Genomic DNA, 21,212 nt, shown 5'->3' on the forward strand with positions numbered 1-21,212 from the left:
AAACATTTCTTCTTTTCGGTGAATGGAAGCTGACAGGGACTGACGAGGAAACTCTGAATGACATTAGGATTACTTAGGCAAATTATATGTCTACATTGATTTCTAAAGGTGTTTTATTTTTTTGTTAGTAAACACTTATTTACCTCATGATTTACAAATATTGTATTGTATGGGCTAAAGGGGTCAAGGCTGTGCCATTTCAGAATCAAATGTTTGCAGACTTTTGTACCGATGAATGAGCATTTCTAAGTTTGTAAGAAGTTTTTATGTTTTAACAAAGTAAAATACAATAAATGCCCTTTTACAAAAAACAACCTACAAAAGATTGCCGTGTTTTGATTCAGTTGTTCTCATCAATTAAAAGATAAATGTGGGCAAGTGTTGTTGCCCTTGGGTGACGCACACTGGACACTGGATTAAGGGAGGAGGAGAAGGGTAGATGCAGCACTGGCGATGGTTTGTACGTGCTCTTTATAGTCGCTGCCATAGTAGCGCAGCAGCAGGTAGTTGAAGATGCCCACGAGGCACATCAGGAACAGGAAGAAGATGATGCGTTTCCCAAACAGGTAGCCTGGTGTGCTACACAGATATTAAAAAAAAAAAATTAGTTATACCATAACTCTTAACACACACACACACACACACACACACACACTGCGTCGACCGCTTGTGTTCACTCACCTTTGAGAGGTTTGTCCCATGTATCCAACAAAGTACTTCTGCCTGACTAGAAGGTAGATGACCCCAGCAAACGCAGCAGGAGCTTCAAACAGAGGATGGAAAAGGGGGAAAAAAAACAAACTGAAACCGAAACTGCAGTGAAACCCACAAAAAGGGCTGCTGCTGGTAAACTGTAGTGTAAAAAAGGGTCAACATCCCTGAAGAAAGTATCACTGCGGTGATGAAAGTCGGATTTAATATTTATATTTTAATGCACATGTGAACTTATTTTTGTATGGCTAAAGATAAGTTAAATGAACAGTATTTTTTCCTGTCAGTTTTTAGCAACCCATTCTGAGTATTTTGGGTTAATTATGTGTTCTGCTTAAAATGAGTCTAAATATGTTTCAGTTGCAGATAAATACAATACATTGCATTTGAACATAAATTTGTTATCTACCGAGTGCAGCCAGTCTGATAACGACCTCTTGGCTCATCGTCTCTCCTCTTATGTCCTCTTAGGACATCTGTATTTGGTTGCCTTCCCTGCCACCTGGGACCTGCAGCAGCCACAGGCCGGGAAAGGCCCTTTCCTGTTTTAGCAATTACCATTGGAACATAGGGAGGTCTGTGAAGAAATGGCTTTCCGAGTTTAGGAGCCTGCAAAGAGCCCTAATCCCAACTCCATTAAATACCTTTGGGGTTGAGCTGGGACGCAAACTGTGACTCACTGAAATGCGTAACAGTCACACATGGCTGTGGTGTTCAGGTTCAGCGTAAATGTTACTAATTGGACTCCAGGTGCAGGTCTAGATTTGCTGCTTCTCAAACACAGGTCAAGAAGTAATAAAAATTACATCTCCAGAACAGAAAATACTCCTAAATGTCCACCTGACCCTCCTCAGTTGCGCTGACTTTATGTGGGTGTGTTCTGTTGACAGTAATAAAGCGTACTGCGTCCTGTACAGTGCCTGATTAATGATTACCTTGATTGAGACACAGACCGGCACACCACATCACTGCCAGGAAAGTGGGATACGCATCCATGCAGTTACGACTGGAGGAAACGTAAACAAAATCTGTAATTAGCACATTTCAAGGAAGTCGCCTGCAACAAGAAACTGTGGAGCAATCGCCAATCTGTTACAGACAGCGGCGACTTATACCAAGCCCTTCTTCTACGTCCGTTAGGAAATGTTTTGAAACTGGAGAGCAGAAGTGGCTTTCAAAAAAAAACCAAACAAGCATCCAAGTGATAAAACAGTGCATGAGCTACAGGACCCAGTTTAGCTTTCTGAGTGTTAAAATGGAAAGCCAGGAAAAACTGAGTCCCTTCTCTGAGTCAGCACATACGGGCTGGTGCAATAAATTGCAATAATCAGTACAGTATGTCGCACAGAACCGTATCCCTCAAACCTTTTTTAAATTTCACACGTCGGGAGAGCTATCCAGAACACACCATACTTCACAAGCTGACCTAAGGAAGAAAAAAATATTTTACACTAAATTATTTTGATTTTCTCTTGTCTTTTCTCAAATTTTTTGATATTTTTTTATTGTAAAAAAAAAAGGATACTTTAAACCCTTCAGGCCTCTAACTGCCTTAATAAAAAAAAAGAAAAAAAACTATCTGAGAAAAATCCCTCTGTGGTTGAGGTGCTCGTGACTCATGTCCACACCATGTCCATAACCTCCGGTTTAGGGGTCACAAACATAGCTGCAATGGTTAGTCAATTAATCAAGCAGTCAATCAATTTGTGGTACATTATAGTAAAATAATAATAATAATCTTTGGGTTGTGGACTGTTGGCCAGACAAATACGCAATGTGAAGGTTTCACTTAAGCTCTTAAGAATTTGTGACAGACGTTTTTTTTTTGTTTTTTTTTACTGCTTTTTGACATTTAACATTTTGGACATTTACAACTGGCAATTTAATCAATAATGAAAACAATCATTAGTTGCAGGCTAAGTTACGAGTAGACTTTGCTTCTGCATTTTATGGGGTCACTATCAACCACTGGGTTCAGGGGATTACCAAGTACCAAAACAAGTCAAGAACTGTTCAAACTTCATAACCACCCCCTAAACTGACCACACTTTATAGCTAGATTGTATCCTACAGGCAACCAAATACATTGCTGTAAACTGGAAATGTGAGAAAGCGTAATGAATGCGAGACATTACAAAAACTGGCAAGTTTTAAACTGTCACCAAACGTTTGCATCACATTTTAGAGGCTTACTTTTGTCTTTCGTTTTTTTTTTTTTTTTGAAATCCTAACATCATCTACGGGGCAGGGTGTTGCTCAGATATTTCCTTTTTAAAAACAGGAAGTGCATTGTTGCTGGTGGACTAATAGGAGTCTGCCAAGCGAAGACTGAGCTGCTTTATCAGTTACAAATATCAGATTGTAATTTTTAGCTTTAACCTAGTTGTCAAAGCACATCTGAGGGGGTAACTTTTTATTTTCGTCAGTGATGAAACCGTTGAATATTTTTCTGATTGACAGATTTAAGTGTGTGGTCTTTAAAATATCAGAAAAAAAGAGGTAAATGTCTATCGCAGTCTCCCTGGGTGTCCGAGGTGATGTATTCAGATTGTCCAACCAACTGTCTAAAACCCAATCACATTCAGTTTACAATGATATCAAACAGATGAAAAAAAAACAAAAGAAAACAAAAAAAACAACAACCAGCAAATCCCTTAAATTCCTTTCCAATTGATCAACTGATCGATTAATAGTTTAATTGTTTCAGCACTAGTAATCTGTGCCACGTGTTAATGAGGAATCTAAGTAGTCAGGTAGATCTGCTCTAGAGTTGGCAAACGTTTATGTGCCAAGTGGTTTTGCAATAAGTGTAAAAGTCACATTTTTGACACTCGGTTTGAGAAACAAGATCGCTTTTATGTTGTGATCCGTGAAATGTCAACTGGCCACGGACTGCAAATGTAGGAGTAGCATTCACTCCTTTGACCATAACAGGACCTACAAATAACGATGACCCGGTTTCCTGAGAAGTCGGCAGAATAAATGTTTTCCTGATGGCTATTGTTGCCTTTCCAAGCAAACTGTCAAATGAGCTCTGCACCAGCTTTTCTTCCTGTCTGGGCGTGTCCAGGCAAATGAGGACTGCACATCCATGAAAGTAACAACTGGGGGAATGGAAAACCAAGTGGAAAGTTTATAGTAGGAAATAAAATAACACAAAGTCGTTCACTGTGTCACCGCCATCAGTGTTTGTATAGATCGACGGAGGAACTGAATATCGAAGAAAGGGCACCTACTTGGCGCAAGACACTCGCTCAAAAGAGGATGTTTGGGTATTCTGACTCCTGCATTCCTTCTCTACCTTCTGGGCAAAGAATGCTGAAAACAAAGAGACAAATGAAAAAATTTGAAAAAAAACAACAACAAAAAAAACTATGTGACCAAAAAACTGCTTATTGCTTGTTCTCACCGTTCTGAAGTACGCTGATGAGGGTGACGATGACCAGGAGGTAGATGTTTTCCACCACTTTGTTGGAGTCCATGATCACTGCGCGAGCTGTAGGAAAAAACTCGGATGCTGAGGCTGAGGGAGACAGAGCCTGAATGCATATTTACAGACGGTGGCGCAGCATAAACCTGCTCTGTCCCTCTGTGACGTCACGTTGGTCCCTATCTCACCTCCATCACGCATACACAATCGTTTGTGGCTTCCCCTTTATGTAAATGATGCACTGGCTTAAAATGAATGTGTTTGTGTGAGACACAGGCACAGGCGCAGGCCCATGCTTTGCAGAGAAATTTCTATTGCGGTCACTGTACACTTTGGTTTTTATCAGTTTCCTGGTAGAGGCTCTTTGATGGGGGGGGGGGGGGGGTTCTACAGTATTTCTGGCAAATGAAAAAGACCAATGGGTGAGAGCTGTGTAAATAATATTTACATGTCAGGAAATGTCCTAGACAAGTTAAAGTATCCATAGGCTTTTTTCACAGACACTGGTCTTGTCAGTGTAGAGAAAAACCAGCTGTTACCAATCAATGGCTCATAACGCTATTAATTACACCTGTGCTCTTCCCCTTATGACAAAGTCAAAATGTCTGCTGCAGTGTTGGAAGAAGTATTGAGATGTTTTACTGCCACACACACACACACAAAAAAAAAATTCTCTTACAAGTAAAAGTCGTGCAGTCACGAGTAGAGTGTAGAGTAATCGTCATATTTTATAAGTTGATCATATGTTTTGTGGGTAAAATCTTTATCCTCAAACTAACCGCTGGCAAATAATTGTGGTGGAGTACAATATTTGCCTCTGAAATGTCATGGAGTAAAAGTATAATCTTGCAAAATGAATACTCAGCCACAGCACACGTGCCTCAAAACTACTCCAGCACAGTTCTAGTGGCAGTAAATGTACTTACTCCACCAGCAGCAGGCTGTGAAAAAGGTTTTTGAATGGATAAGTAGAGTAAAACGTAGCTATTTACAAGCTGTCTCAGTGGCTGAGTTGTTCTGACTTTGCCTCGCTACAGTCAAACAGTGCCTGCATGTGCTTTTGAATGGTAATGCAGTTTACTCCAGCTGCTTTTTCTCATCCCAGTGATTGTTAAGGTTTGCTGTAATGTCCCCACAATTTGCTCCAACAGATTTTCTTTTTGCACACAGAAAGCCGTACAAAATGATCTTTTCCTATAGACGAAATGATTCCATTGAAGCCACTATACCCCCCTGCCCCCAATTTGTCACAGTGTTCAGTTATAATCGATAAATGAACTTCTAAATTTTATGTCAAAAAGAAAAACAAAAAAAAAATAAAAATAAATTCATTAAATTGGCCAGATGTTTTGTGGTTGCAGGAGTCTGCTCTGTGTTTTGGAAGTTCTTTAAATCAGTCACTCAACAGAAACTGTAAAAGTGAATCAGGTGCCCATATGTAAACTGAAACAGTTTTTTGCTTGATGTAAGAGAGAATTTTGTTCCAAAAAGACTGTAACTCATCGTAGAATCCACTTGATTTGATTAACTGGGACTGCTAAAGCCTCATTGATGATCAAATAAACTTCGGGATACATTGTTGCATGGAATTTAAATGCAAATGTAATACTTTTTTTTCTTTAATTTGATCCATTTATTAAGTAATTATGATTAAACACTGAAAAAGTCCGCAGTCTTGGCTTGACTATCCTCCTAGGTGGCCTTGGAGCAGACATTTGTTGTCAGTGTCCTATGTATGTCCACTGTAGACGGCGGTTTCATTATTACACCCAGAAACCGACCAGCGGTGTAGAGGTTAAATCGATTAATCGATAGGTCGATTGACGTCAAATTAATTGAGCCAAAATGACCACGAAGAGACGCAAGACAACTACAAACGATGCAGCTTTTACTTGTCTGTGCCGTCCGTTGTCTCATAGTCCCTCCATGATTCCAAAATAAAGACATAGCCTATATAATAATGACCACACTTATTTATAGCCTTAGTCTTACTTTAATATTTGGAAATTATTTCTAGTGTCTCTTTATTCTATTCTAGTTATGTGATTATATTCTTTGCATTTCACAGTTCGGCATATCAGTCTCGGGATGTCACTATAACCCACCCAACCCGCAGGTATCACCGTTTCATCTCATATCATATGAAGTTCATTCATGGCTCCGTCAGAAAATGCGCTCAGGAGAGCGCATAACGTCGCCAGGGCCAACGTCAAGCAACAGGCACCAGACTTCAGAGGAAAAAAAAATCAAATTCATAGAAAATGATCCGGATCGGCCCCGAAATGTAAAAGTTTCGTCCTTGGCCCATGCCCCATCCCTCCACCAAGTCCGGTGCGAATCGGCTCTGTAGTTTTTGCGTAATCCTGCTGACAAATAAACCAAACAAACAAACCAACAGACAAACAGACACGGCTGATCACATAACCTCCTTGGCTGAGGTAATGCACAACCTGGCCAGCTTCCCGACAGAGGTTATCCAGGTCGACCACGGCTAGACTCAGTGAAACCAGGTAACCCGGAAAATAGAGGTCCCAGGTATTTGCTCATTGGTTTAAAACCGACAGCGATCCTTCGAGCGTACATGTCCCATATGGTCTAGCGGTTAGGATTCCTGGTTTTCACCCAGGCGGCCCGGGTTCGACTCCCGGTATGGGAACGCCTTCTTTTTAATTAAAAAAAAAAAACTAAATCATCGCTTTCTGATATAAGTGGGTGAAATCTTCTTCATAAATGTGAGACTAACAATTGTTGACATAAAAAACCCGGCGCCCATTTTCATACATGCGCTGCTGGATCAGCGATTGCGAGGACTTGTCAGCTGGTTTATGAAGGCCGTGTGTCTTACAGTTAGGTTTAATCAAAAAAAACAAAAACAAACCATGAAGTTAAGATTAAGGAGGGATCGTTTCTCAGTAGTTGAGCTGTACGTTACTATTTTAACTTTTGAAAAAAAAGGGGATAATTTGTGCCTACAAATGCCCTTTGTTTACCTGGCTGTGAAAAACAAGTGCCGAACACCTGAATATTACAGCAACAGCACTACAGATGACCAAATATATTGTGTTCAAATGAGATATGTCACAGCAAATGCCCAGATTCAATATATTTGTTAATGCCCACTTACGTGCATTACCTGTGGCAGGTCAAGTTTCCCGTTTAACCACACAAATTATGATTTTTCCTTTCTTCTTTCTTTCACTCAGTAAGCAAAGAAAAAGCGCTGAATAAACCAAGGAAATTGTCTGGACCTCTACACTATATTTTGTAATATGATGTTTCTAATGACAACACAACAGATTGGGGTCAGGGACGAGATAAAGACTGATAGATTCTTAGTAATCACTTCACCTTTAATGTCTGCTGGTTATGACATATAACCAATAACTTTCCTTTTTAGATCAAATTTTGCTCCTTAAGGTGCAATCTCAGCAAGATCAGTATATTCACTTTTAGACTTAAGGACTTGTAATATGTGCAAACTTGTGACCAAAAAAAAAAAAAAAAAGTTTTTTAATTGAATGTCTGCAAACAAATATATACAGTAACTTAAATATATAAAAAGTGAAGATTAAAATATTTATTCCCCTACAAGGAAGCGGGATGAGGTAAGCATTAATCTGGTAAAAGAGCACACATTTTCTTAGAGTTGTTTCATTAAAAAAAATAATAATTTCTCGCAATATGTAATTATAAGAGTCATCTAAGCATTTATTAAATGACACTTAAAAAAAGTAGCATCTTTCATGAGAATTTTCAAGTAATTTGTCAAAATAACAAAACAAGCATACAAACAGCTTTGGCTGTAAACACGGTAGGTTCACACAACCCAGATACATACAGTATATCTTAACTACAAAGTGCCAAACTTGCAGAAAACATTTCAAGATGCGGTTTACAAATTTTATCCATGGTTCGACATACAATCGCCAACATTGTTGACACATATACAAACTTCATGAAGTTATCTAAATTAATAGCAACATAAATACACAGAGATTTCACTACTTTAAACTTGCAGACTACATCTTCATGTGGGGAGAAACTGACAAGTGTGAGTGATAGACGGGGATGGGCTTCAACAGTGTGTTTTTCGAATCTGAATCCAGCTTCGAATCCCTTATTGAATCTTTTTAGGTAGTCTGTTTGACGGGGAATGGAAACAACTGTTGGTTAAAAAAATGCAAAGCTCTCATTTCACTCAGCGCAGTAACAAAGCAAACTTCAACTGTTTCGTATAACAAAAGATGTAATTTGGTATTTAAGAATCCAGCTTCTTCTAATCATGTTAATAACACAAAACGTCGTTTTAAATGTGATTTAGGGACCAATTAGGAGAGAAGCACGACACTGACACTGACAGAAACTACGGTAATTAACAGTTGTTGGGTTTTCACCAGGTATTTTGTCTCTGCTCTGTGACGTTCATTAAAACTGTCCTTACTCATCTTGCTCCTCACTTGGTGGAGTGAAAATAATATTAATTCTACTTTATCATTCGGTGAGTATCAATTCAATAAATCGCTGAGGTTTTGCGTGCACAGTGCGGTTAGTGTTACCTGAAGACAAACTCACTGTTGCAGGGGCCACAGGTCACAGAATCTGACGGGTCGCAGAATACGACGTGACACTGTCAGGCTGAGCACTCGTCCTTCTCAAGTCGTCAAACGTTCTTACTTAAAAATGTTGGACGGAAGATTTTTAAACAAAGGACTTGTTGCCCCCCCCCCATTCGTCGTGAGTACCCTCCCGCAAATGTTACATTTTACAGTTGTTTTGTTGACTTTGAAAGGTTTAAGCCTGTCGGCCGTGTGCGGTCTTAACAACAGCGTCACTGACATGTTACGTGTTCATTGTGGTCACTTTATATCTGTCTACGTCGTTCTTTCCTTTGGCGAGGCCTGTAGTGTCGGGGACAGTGGCTAGAGAGAATAAACTAAACTAGCTAAACAGAGAACGAGATTTGAAGGATACGATAAGGGATTCGCTGGTAGCAGATCTTAATAAATCCTGGTATTTTACTGAATTGGGACCGGATCCTAAATGGAACTGGCTATCAGAACACGACCCTACTGTTGGATGAGACGTAGACTGTTAATCAAGTACATTCTGCATAATTTTCTCACAACATTAAATCAGTGTTAATCTTGTAGCCTGTAGGCAAAACCTGAACCCGCAGCTTAAATGAAAAGTTCAAGTGCGCTGAGAGCCTCGCTCTCCATCTCAGTCGGTCCCTGAGCCACAGCCTGCGAGAGAAACTCATCCAGGAAGTTTTCACTGTTCCCACTGGCGCCGTTCATACAAGCGTTCGTCTGTGACACTGCACCGACGGCGTTGACCCCACAGTCCATATGGTCGACTCCATCTTGTCTGCTGGCCAGGATCTCTAGGAAGCCAGTGCTGTCTGGTGAGAGGTTGCTGGCTGTCGTTGCTGGTGAAAGCAGGTCGGAGAGGAAGTCGTCGCAGGTGGAGCCGTCATAGGTACTGGAGGTAACGGTGTTGGGAGAACTCAGGTCAGTGCTGTCCGGTCGGAGGGCGACTCCTGCCTGATGACCCAACAGTTGATTCAGCTTGGCGAGCTTCTTCTTCTTTGCTTTCAGTTTCTTTATCAGCTTGTACCTGAGGGCTTCAGTGTCGCTTAGACCTGGAGGAACCTTCGAGGACTGGCCGCTCGGTTTCTTGGAGGAGGAGAGCTCAGGGACCCCCTTTGCTTTCGGCGTAGGTAGTAATGCACAAGACACCTCTGTTGCGTTCCTCAGTGATTTCTGGTGGTGAGAGGCGACGGGCTGAAACAGCTTTGGTTTGTCATTGAGAAGCGCAGGGGACGGGAGCGGACTTGGGGTGTTTGAGCACTTGGCACTGAATGCACCGTACATTTCTGCAGCTTTCAGTGGGAGACCCTCGCTCTCCTCTGTCCTGAGCTGTGGTTTAGGGAAGAGACCTCCAGGAATCTGCTGTCTTCTCACAGGGTTGGGGGTAGAGTGAGTGGGAGGAGTGGGCTTTACTTGTGTGACCGGGGTGGGTGTGTGGGCGGGGGCGAGTTTCACAGTGGACGTGTTAACATGGTTTAGTGGGTGTTTGCTGAGCAGGAAGGACCAGCGGGCGTTCTGATCTATTGTTGGTGCCATTGTGGGACTTTTCTGACTGGTGCACATGGGTGAGGTATCAGTAGTTTCAACAGGTGGTGTGTTTTCCTGAGCAGCAGCAGCCACGGGTTTGTCACCGATTACTTCGGTGGGCTCAGAAGACACAGGTGGTGAAACAGGTGGAGCTGCTTTTGATGAGGCTGCCTTTTTACCTTTTTGTCTACTAACGGTTTTGCATCTGCCAATTCCTCTCCCTCTGCCTCTCCCTCTCCCTCTCCTGGCACCGGGCACAAATGTTGGATCACTAGACGAGCCGTCCCCAGATTCAGGGTCAGATGAGACTGAGGTGGCTGGAAGCGCAATATCTGGGTCGCGACACATCTCGCTGCCTGTTACAGCGGAGGAGCTATCCGGCGTCGCTTCAAGTATTTCGTTCTCGCCGGACACAATCAAATCCTGAGTTTGTTCGCTGTCGTTTAATGGCTGCATTTCAGAATCATTTTTTAATTCCACCAGTGTGAGTGTAATGATGTCATTATGGCTAAGGCCCTCGAAGGTGTCGATCAGCGTTGTGGAACCTATCGAAGTATCAAGGCCGGCTGTAATGGTTTTGTCCATGATGCTGTTGCTGTCTTCAGATACCGAGAGCGCACAGACAATGTCGGTGTCATTGTGAGACATGAGAAAAGACTGATCTGGAGAGCAAGCCAACAGTTCCTCTGCTGCTAAGTCTCTGCCACTTAGACTGGGGTTCATTTCATTTTTAGAAGGCGGAAAGTCAGAGAAAGTGCTGGAGGGAGAACAGACACCGGGCTCTTTATCCTCCTCCACTTCCCAGAAGACAACGTGCATCTCCTCAGCAGGGACCGGGAATTTCTGATGGGTCTTACAGTGTGGATGTTTCAAGTCGTCATACTCCAGCCATGACCCTGTGAGGAACAGGTACACGGTTACTACAAAAAAAAACAGCATTGCAGCTTGTATGTTTATACTGATGTCTTATGATTAGATTCTCAGCCTATCAAGATCAACAACGATGATAATAATAATAATAATAATAATATTAGCTTTTCTGACCAAAAAATTGGTCAAATAAAGCAATTTCTTGGTTGAATAAAGCAGGAAAATATTTCACTGAGACCAGGAAAATCTGGGCCAAGACAGCAGAGGCACATACGAAAGGATATAGATGTAGCAAAACATAATGCAGACTAATAAAATCGATCAAATGTAGAAATAATAATCAAATGTATTAGTAAACTCTTAGCTGACAAGCCACAGATAAATTCTGTATAAATGACAGTGAAACAAGCCCTTCATGGCTGGAGGCTTACAAAGTTTAACATTACATAAATTGTCCAGCAGAATGTGCTGTTGGCAAACTAGAATGTAGTGGAAAAAACCATATTAACCTTCACTTGAATTAACTGTGAGCTCAAGTGTTTATGGTTTCACATCAAGTGCAAATGCAGCTTAGAGACTGACATAGAGAAGCAAAAAAACAAGTTCTCTGACATTTGACTTCAGTTAACCATGGAAAAAGTCTGTTATAAATGACATCCTCTCAGGACTAAAATACGGCGAAGTAATTCATTAAACATTTTTAAAATTGCTCTCTAGCATGCAAACCAGACTTCACTTGGAGGCTCATTAACGTACCTACATTTTAGCAAAGTCATTGGTAAAGACAATGTTGGTAAAGTCTTTTTTTCACCGATATGACACGTCTAGACCAAAATAGAAGCGGTCTCAAAAATACCTACCGTCAGAATTACAAATCCAGGTGACAAAGTGCTTCAGTTGACGGATGTACTGTATGACAGTGGTGACCGAGAAGCGTCTCCCTTTGAAGGTGAAGGTGTAGATTTTGACATCATTGTCAGGAAGCCCCTCGACAAAGTGCAGCACGAACACTGGAGGCACACTAAGCAGAACACAAAGCAAAGGTCTGGTTAAACCGATGTAAAAGTAAAGGCCTAGGCAGGAGTTTCTCTAAATATAAAAACGCCGTTTCTACGAAACTACCGCACCTTTTTTTTTTTTTTTTTTTTTAGGAAATTTAAGTGTCAAGTATAATTCATTAAAAATTAGTCGTTTCATTCACCCAGTCAGTCACTGCCACTATAGCCAGACAATTGAAGTTAATTAGTTAATTTGTGGCGTAGCTATGGAGGCACAGTTTTCTTTATCGTGTCTTGTGGAGACATTTTTTGTTATCCTGCTAACCTGTGGGTTTCTGTTGGACTTAGAAATAAATGTTTATAGTCTGGCCACCCTACTAAGTCAGTTATTAGGAACCCCCTCTTTGGAAAATATCACAGCTTGCAAACAATTTTTGTCGCGGCTAAGAGTCTTTCCATTGTTAATTTAGGAATTTTCAACCATTATTCCTGGAGATCACTCCGAGGTCTGAGATGTTTTTCCGGCTGTCTTGTGCATACACATCGTGTTTGAGATCTAACCAAAGATTTTCGCTGTGGTTCAGGTCAGGGGACCGTGAGGGCTGTTCCAAAAGCTTCAGCATATGTTTCTTGAAGGGTTTCATGGTGGATTTTGACATCTGCTTTGGATCATTGTCCTGCTGTAGATGCCAGCTTCTCTTCAGATTCACTTTCTTGACTGACTGCAGGACATTTGCATCCAGGATTTGCTGATATTTAGTGGAATCCATTCGTCCCCTCTCTCCGTGCAATGTTTCCTGTGCCAATGGCTGCCACACAGCCCCAAAGCAGAATATTTCCACTCCATTTCCACAGTTGGCAAAGGTGGGTTCCTAAGCACTGACCTAGTGTCCAGAAGTTTGCATATGCAGTTTATTCAACAATTAGTGTTTTTTTTCCTGCTTTTTAAGTTTATGCAATAAAAAATTAACAATGCTTTTACATTTGAAGAGAGACTCTTTTTCAACGTCTGTTTGCTGCAGGGGTTGCGTTTACCTTTTTCCCGCTTCAAAAATAAGTAAATCTATATGTAATTTGCGCCAAGGGTCCCAAACGTTTGCATAAAATGGTGATCTGATTTGAAGGATATTTAAACTAAAAATCACGCCACTAAAACACAGTGTCCTTAATTTTAAATTGGCATTTGGTATAGACACATGCTCCAACGTAAAGTAAATGCATCTTAATTAATAATCAAATTGCAAATCCCAAAAAGGCTAGTCATCGTCAAACCTCTTGAGCAGTGAGGGTAGACACATTAACAGCTACATTCTCACCTCTCCAGCGTCATAGTCCTCCTCTGATTCTTTTTGCAGCATACATTGCAGGGGGCCGAATGAACTGCATGAAGAGGGCGCCAATCAGGAACAATATTTGTGAAGGTGGGAAGAGTTTTCATAAGCCTGAAAAGTACAGCATCAACTACATTTAGGATTTATACAGTTTGGCAAAAGACAACCATTTTCCAGAAGAAGAAGAAAAAACACATCTAGAGTAATTTCTTTTCCTTACAATGTGGTGTTCACATGTCAACACTGAGTATTTTGGTGGTAGCATCTTTGACGTAACGGATACGAGTTGAACTCGTATTATCTATTGACTTAGTTACATTATTTTTCATAAAACAACACTTATTACAAGCTTGCAGTAATATGCTAGTTAGCACTGAATACTGTGGCGTGGTCACCTGTTCCTAATAGACGGAAGATTAAATTTTCTGCCCTTGAAAGACAAACAATGTACCTACAAAACTATCTTTCTCAGCCATCCTCCATCTTCATGCTTAGACATTTAGCCCCTTAATTAGTTGAGTAACAGAAAATAATGGATAACAATATTGATAATCATTTGAGTGATTTATCAAGTAAAAATGCCAAATATTCGCTTGTTCCAGGTGCCCCAATGTGTTATATAATTGTCTTATATAATTGTAAGCTGAATACCGGAGTTTTGGACTGATGGTCTGACAAAATAAGCAATCTGAAGATGTTACCTTGGGCACTGGGAAAATGTGATTGGCAATTAGCAATAGTTTTTCCTGCCATGACACGAGGTTTCTCAGTTTGTACAGCTGTTATATAATCATAATTGACTTTTGGTAGCCTAACATATTAAATTATATTATATTAACAAAGCCTGACCATGCACTGTTACCGTAAAGAAAATATTTCTTTCGCCCATTCTGTACATGTTCCAAATTGCTTTACTTGACACATTTTTTTTTCTCCACCCAACATCTCACTAATAGTCAAAGCTTAATGTCCTTAGAGTTTTGCAGCATTACTGGAGATTAATCAACAATCAACTGTTCACAGTCACTTATGGATAAATGAGCCAATGTGCAAAAGAGAGAAGGAGAAAGAAAAAAAAAAACCCCCGGTTGATTACAAGGAATTTAAACCAACTTGTCTTCAATGATTCATTAACTTATATCTTTCTTTTTCTCGCTCCAAACCTGAAGCAGAGTGGGCCCTCATCCAACTGCTACTGTACAGTAAGCGATGTATTCGTCCCCAGCATCATCACTTTCAACACAATTACTTTCTCTGCGCTTTCCATCTTACCGCTGCCAAGCTTCTGGATGAATAAGTGAAAGCGCTAAAGTAAGTTTCTAAATGGCTAAAGACAAAATGCTTTAGTGAATCAAGTAAAATATGGGGTATTTTATCATCTACTTCATCACGTACGTTTCTCTTGAAGCAGCTTTGCATTCACTGCACTTGAACTCCCAGTGAAAGGTTGACTGGAAGAGAGGCTCCACCCAAGAGTCCATTCCTAGCAGAAGCGGCATAGCAAACACTGGAGTCTCCCTCTGACCTGAAAAGCACAAACATGTAGCAGTCAGAGCATTGTCACTGATACGAGCGCTGATGGAGGCTGCAGTTATACTCTCTGTTTCGAGATCATTTCGAGGAATGTAATCTGTGGATGAGGTATGGGTTGGATTTTTGATATCGCATGTGTCTGCACACCTGAAAGTGAAAGTGACGTCTCTTTGGCTTTGTTTAAATGCCATCTGCACGGCTTGCCCCGTCACCATCCCTGCCATTCCCTTTGTATTTTCAGAAAGCAAAGATTGACAACAACTAAGCAAGTTCTGTCATCTTCCTGTGATGTGAAGATCTGTCTGTACCAAGGTGAGCAAAGACCCCTGTCTGGTATTATCAGATGTCAATAGTTACTTCGAGATTTAAAGATTAACATTTGCCTTGGATACTAAACAAGGATTCATGACTCAATACAACGTTGTGATATGCAAATGGGTGGCCAAATATACAGAGCATGATTCATATTGAGGTAGGAAAAAAAAAGCAAAAGCAGTTAAGGTAATTAAGTGCTGTAGCTGTTTGAAGATGTAGCATGGAGCCTTTCACACTGTGTATAAGCGGTGTGATTACATTTTACAGAAGCAAATTGCCAAAACAATACAGACTACTCCTTTATATACACTTCTTTTTGTCAGAGTAATCTCTTTGACAAAAAAGCGGCATTAGGGTGTATGAAATCTAATATTCATGAACAGGAGGCTTGGGGGGCCTTGGGAGCATTGTGTTGTTGAGTTTGAAAAGCATTCACTCAGACATCTCTCCCTGGCTCACAGTAGCTTGGCACAATTTGTACGTCGTTGCTGATCTAACACTGGTTTCATATCAGAAACAGAATCCATAGAAATATTTTGTTTTTTATATTTATTAACTTCTTTATATATATCACCCTTTCTCCAGCTGTCTGGGACAGTCTGTTCTTGCTTCTCCCACCTCAAAGGAGTAGTCAAAGTACATATTCATGAAATTGACTCAAAAAATGAACTTCAATGGACCAATGTCTGATTTCAATATTGAGCTTTTTGTTGTTTGGTCAATGTATTCTAATGTAGGGGGGAACTCACAACTGTGAAATTATGGCTCTGCTACTTTGCACACTCGCCATACCAAGCTGAGAGAAAGAAGGGGGGGTGGAAAACCCAACAATAAACCAGTGTTCAACAACGCAATAAAATTTCTTCACTTGCCTTTCTCATCAGGTATAATAAAAATTTCACTTGAACAGAAAAGGTGCACAATGCAAACAAACCTCAGGTATGACACATATCCACTCCAGACTCTAAACTGACATACGATTCATTTCTGAGCAGTAGTATGATATCCTGAAACCAACACTCAGATATGGTCACAACACTTTTTGGCTGCTACTAGCCTGAACTGGTGATGGCATTGAAAACATGCATGGTTCACGGGGTCTTGAATAATGTGAAAACCTGCATCTATAATCTAAAAGTCTTGAATTGCCTAGGCACAGTAAGTCAATGGAAACAGACAGTAACAAAAACTGTCCATAATCATTTCTTATTTCTCATACTGAATACTGAATTGAACCTGAAAGTTTGTTTGCGGCATGGTATGTCTTCAGTGACTGAGCTTACCCAATTTGCAATGCAGCTTGGGCTGCAGCAGTTTGAAGACTGACATCCTCAGATTCTCTAGGTCTGCATTGGCCTTTTGCAGCACATGATTTGGAACCTTCACCACGCCATCTAGACAGAAACAACTTCAGATAAATAAACTGCACTTAAAAGCATTTAATTTTATTATTAAAAAAAAAAATGAAATGACATCACACTCACAGGTATGCTGTAGATGATCCTTTAACTTACCTCTGCCAGTCTGTTGATGGACCTGAACGGCATTACATATGTCTTCATATCCCCTCATCAGCTGCCAGACAGATGACCGCTGAGGCTCATCCGTAGGTTTACACTTTCTCAAGCTCTTACAGTTGACCAAAGCAGCGAGCAGTGAGTCCAGCCAACACAGGTTGTTGCTGTTACTCCAGAAAAGCTGATTCGGAACAGAATCAAGTTCCTCTGACTCTGTTACTGAGGTAGAAGAAAAATCTTCAGTTTCCGACTCAATGCCTGCTATGTCCTTACATGTGGTGACGTCTGCAGGCACCGATTTCTGTTCCCTCCTTGCTGTCTGCTCATTGAGCTGAGGCGATGGAGTATTGATTCCAGTTGAGTAAATGTCCTCATTTGTGAAGCCGGACTGATTGGATGCCATACTGCACCGTCTGTTCAGCACCTCAGGATGACCCTTCACCTGCCTGAAATCACCCCCTGTCTCTGATACACCAAGAGCACCACAGGGAGAAGAGAGTGCAGGCACATCCTCATCAGCAGTCAGCAAGGCTTCTGATGAGCTCTGTAGGTGTCCGGCTGAGGCTGAGCATGTAGGAGGAGCAAAGCCTTCTGTACAAGCAGAAATGTCTAGTTCCTTCCTCAGAACAACATCTTCATTTTGTAGTAATTCCAATCCTGTTGTCTCAGTAACTGGACAATCAAAATCCCTGTGGTATCCGTTTGCCTTTTCACCATCTGCCTGGGGTGCTGCGTGTTGGCCATTACTGACGGTGTTTACAGCGCAATGCTCTGCCTGGCTGATAAGTGTGTCAGTAACACTTTGTGTCCCAGGACTGTCAAGTTCACTTGATCGCAGACGTTTGGTTGGGCGTTTAATCAACTCTTCCTTTTCCAGTACCGAGGAATTTTTTCTTTTGTTCCCAACCGCGAGCTCCACAGGTTCCAAGCTAGCCAAAACATCTCCCAAGGACTGGCTGACCAGAGGGAAAAGGCACTATGTGGGAATGGATGTAGAAAGGTTAAAACAAAAACCAAAAAAAACATGAAACATGGCTGTTCAGTTCAGTGTGTTTATGTGACAGAGGCACGGGAACTTACCTGTGGGTTTGTGCAGAGGGTGATTGACTCCTGGAGGTTGATGCGGTACGACCGCAGAGCATAGGTTGAGCCCTTCGAGGTACACCAGGGACAATGCTCCAGTGAAGCAGCTCTTTCCTGAACCTTTAAAAGACGAATGAAAAATGAAGTGACAAAAAAAACAAAAAAAAACAACTAAGAGTCAAGTCTGACCTCCACAAACTCAAGATATCTGACAGTTAAAAAACCATGCAAGGCTGGACAAAAAGCAAATCTTATTTTTATCTTACTTTCTTTTAAAAACCAACTTCACTTTTTCCAGCATCTCTTTCATCCACCAGCCACTGTCAGCATAATTCATTGTCTTATTCTTCCAATAACATTGTAATACTCATGCATCAGTAAATTGGGGAGATTTTACTTGATTTACCTTGAGGAAGTGGAGCATACAAGTAAGCATAAGAACTGCCGAAAAGTTACTGTCAGGTAAAATGTATGCTTTAATGTTTGTTTTTTAGCTGTGGCCTCAGATTTCAGCTCATCAGTACCAGTGAGCAGCAGTTTAGTGAGACAGAGTGGCACATGTGACCTGGAATTTTAGAGGCTCGGTAGATGTCAATACGTATAAAAATACATGAAAAATAAAAGAAATTAATAGTAAAACATTCTTTTCTTTCAAATAAACACTTAAAGTAAAAACATATTTCAACATTTTCATTCAACCTTTCTCATAAAACAATATACAATACACATAACAATCTTTGACTCTCCACATCATTCTAGGCTTCAAGCCAACCAAAAATCTTTCGCCTTTTACTACCAAAGATTTCCATTTGTGTTTTTTTTTTCTCTTGTTTAATTTGGATTGGTACTGCCCAGTCACAGTATTTGTCAACTATAATTCAGCTTTGCGCAAGTGACAACAGTGAGAGGAAAGCAGGAGCTCTACTGACTTTTCCCAAATACCCCGCCAGCGGTGAGGCCAAAGCCCCCAAACCAGTGTCTTCACCAGTCATTGGCAAACCACTGCTGCTCTTCTCGTCCACAGCTGCCCGGTGCCATTCAAAAAATATCACCATGTCACTTCAAACTGGCACTTCCGAAGGAGCTGAGGAAAAATACAGCACCACATGGGGCATGTTACTCAAAGCTTACAAGTTATGAAGGTACAAGGAAATGCACTCCACATCAGGGTTGGACCATGAGACAACAGAAATTTGTCAACCAAGATTTTTTAAAATTGTTTATAAAGTGGCAACTTTCCCTTTAAATATATCTGGTTATATTGCAGGAAATATTGCAAATCAATGAGCTACAAGCGGTTGGCAATATTACATTTACAGAATGTTTGCATCAATTTAATTTAGTACCTTGATTTATCAGGTATTCAACTCATTGTATCAGCAAAAGTGCCATTCTCGCCTGTTTATTTATTTATTTATTTTTTATAAAAGGGCTACTAATTTATATTTCTGGAAAATTTACTCTATCATGATGTTCACTCAATTGGCAGTTTATTAGAGAAACCTGCCTATAACTAATACAGTCTAATTTAACAGTTCTTCAATAAAGTCCATCTTTGCCAAGGTTTTTGTTTAAACTGTTTTAAAGAGCTGCTGATTGATTCAACTTTATGATCACTTTGGAGGCTGTAATTTGTGCTGCTGTTGAATGGTATTGCATTAAGTGTTTCTGTGTATTTCACCTCCATTGATTTAAAGACGATGGACAAAATTATAGGCACAACTATTAATATAAGGTAATACGATTCAACATCAGAGACTACATCCTCCAAAATGATCATAAAATTGAATAAACACCTCTCTAAAACAGTTTGAACTAAAACTGAATATTAAAATCTCCTGAAGGTAGGATTTATTGTAGAGCTGTTGTATTACACTGCAATAGTTTGGGCTAGATGAACATGTAAATGAACATCACAATATAGAATGATGTATATCAGGGTACTAGATTTTATTCATATTGCCCAACCCACTCAATGATTGTCTAGAGTTTTGGTCCAATTTTATTTTTTTCATTTTGGAATGCTATGTTTGTAAAAAATCACATGGGTTCTTTTAAAATACCAGTTTTGATCAGAATCAATGATATTACAGGAAATACACCAGGATGCAAGCTGTTTCCTGGTAAGACAAAACTAGTCTAAAGACAGGTGCTTGCAGGCACACACGTGGGACTATCAAGACAGCTACTGTTTACTCAGCTGAAGCACCGGAGATTTTGCATTTAACTATGAAAACAGAACTCAAAAAACGTCCTAATACATTACAAAATCATGTTCGGATTAGCGTTATATAATTTATTGTGAAACACTGGCAGTTAAGGGCAGTTAAGGGCAACATTAAGCATAAACACCTGAGTGGAGAATTAACTCTAAAGGCAAGTGCACTCAGCGTTAACTCCATTTAGGAGCAAAGAGCAAACACACACACGAACATAATACAAGGCATAACACCTATTTCTCACGATCCAGCTGATGCATTAACGCTATAATAGTCAATTGTGGATCCAATCAAATCCATTAACAAGCCTTCATGCACTAAACTATCATTCCCTGTACCTAGGGGCTAGCATGCTAACACATTCGCCTAAAAACCCGGCGATTATTCCTGTCGCTGTTGACTTGTTTTCCCAGTTTTAGTGAATAAATATTACACATACCGGAACCAAGGTTACATTATAAGTGATATTACGTTGCTGGTCGATGAAATCCATCCACAGAAAGATGTATTTCTTACTGCCCGCCTGTGAAGTCAGTCCATGTGCATCGTTTTGTCAGTTCGTGTGACAAACGTTCTTTTTCCGCTCGCCGGCGGTTGTGCAGCGGCCTTTGTCTTCCCTCGTCTTGACGGACAATGGTTCCGCAGAGCCCCAGTAGGTCGCTTAAGTGAACTGCAGAAGCCTCGGAACAAGTTATTGTTCATGTTGGTTCTGTACAGCAGGTTTGCACGGTTCCGCCCGTGAAACCACTGGGACTCGGTGGAAGTGCATTGTTTATGCAAGCGTTTATTCACGTTATAAATTATGATAGTCATTATTACTTAATAGTAGTAGGCCTGAGTAATTATTACTATTTCTTGTATTCAGAGGCATATTCTTGGAAGAAGAATATACACTTGCATTCCATTTTTTTGAAAGTGAAATATATAAACAGCTTAAAAGTAGGCTAAAAATGTAACAGGTTCAACTGTAATTCTAATTTTCAATATTAAATAATTTCCAACTTAATTTTTAGTATGATTCATTTGGTAATAGTACCTTTATTAGATGATCTTTTTTATTAGATGAGGATTTACCCATCTTTGATAATG

The 21,212-nt window shown here is 40.4% G+C and overlaps 2 protein-coding genes and 1 non-coding gene across 7 annotated transcripts; 1 reads left to right on the top strand and 2 right to left on the bottom strand.

Annotated features, from left to right (window-relative positions):
* Window positions 1-46: 46 nt before the first annotated feature.
* LOC120802547 (arachidonate 5-lipoxygenase-activating protein) lies at window positions 47-6,443 on the bottom strand. 5 transcript variants are annotated; one of them, XM_040150468.1, is made up of 6 exons: window positions 6,247-6,443; window positions 4,121-4,207; window positions 3,948-4,029; window positions 1,647-1,717; window positions 682-763; window positions 47-579 (listed from the first exon to the last, which is right to left on the bottom strand). In XM_040150468.1, the coding sequence occupies exons 2-6, from the start codon at window positions 4,191-4,193 to the stop codon at window positions 417-419; spliced, it is 471 nt and encodes a 156-aa protein (XP_040006402.1). In that variant the 5' UTR covers window positions 4,194-4,207; window positions 6,247-6,443; the 3' UTR covers window positions 47-416. The 5 variants fall into 5 exon arrangements, with proteins under 5 accessions (XP_040006402.1, XP_040006400.1, XP_040006398.1 ...); XM_040150466.1 differs by lacking the exon at window positions 6,247-6,443 and adding an exon at window positions 5,068-5,164; XM_040150464.1 differs by lacking the exon at window positions 6,247-6,443 and adding an exon at window positions 4,821-4,859.
* Window positions 6,444-6,725: 282 nt separating this feature from the next.
* trnae-uuc lies at window positions 6,726-6,797 on the top strand. Its single transcript has one exon. It is a non-coding gene; the product is annotated as a tRNA-Glu (tRNA).
* A 1,028-nt stretch (window positions 6,798-7,825) lies between these two features.
* On the bottom strand, window positions 7,826-20,738 carry uspl1 (ubiquitin specific peptidase like 1). The gene is made up of 9 exons (XM_040149684.1): window positions 20,563-20,738; window positions 18,834-18,988; window positions 17,902-18,024; window positions 16,819-17,797; window positions 16,588-16,698; window positions 14,852-14,981; window positions 13,442-13,567; window positions 11,988-12,148; window positions 7,826-11,153 (listed from the first exon to the last, which is right to left on the bottom strand). Exons 2-9 carry the CDS (start codon window positions 18,957-18,959, stop codon window positions 9,319-9,321), a joined length of 3,591 nt encoding a protein of 1,196 aa, XP_040005618.1. The 5' UTR covers window positions 18,960-18,988; window positions 20,563-20,738; the 3' UTR covers window positions 7,826-9,318.
* Between the last annotated feature and the right edge of the window lie 474 nt (window positions 20,739-21,212).

The sequence above is a fragment of the Xiphias gladius genome, chromosome 17, assembly GCF_016859285.1.
Source record: "Xiphias gladius isolate SHS-SW01 ecotype Sanya breed wild chromosome 17, ASM1685928v1, whole genome shotgun sequence".
In the NCBI taxonomy this organism is placed as follows: Eukaryota; Metazoa; Chordata; class Actinopteri; order Istiophoriformes; family Xiphiidae; genus Xiphias; species Xiphias gladius.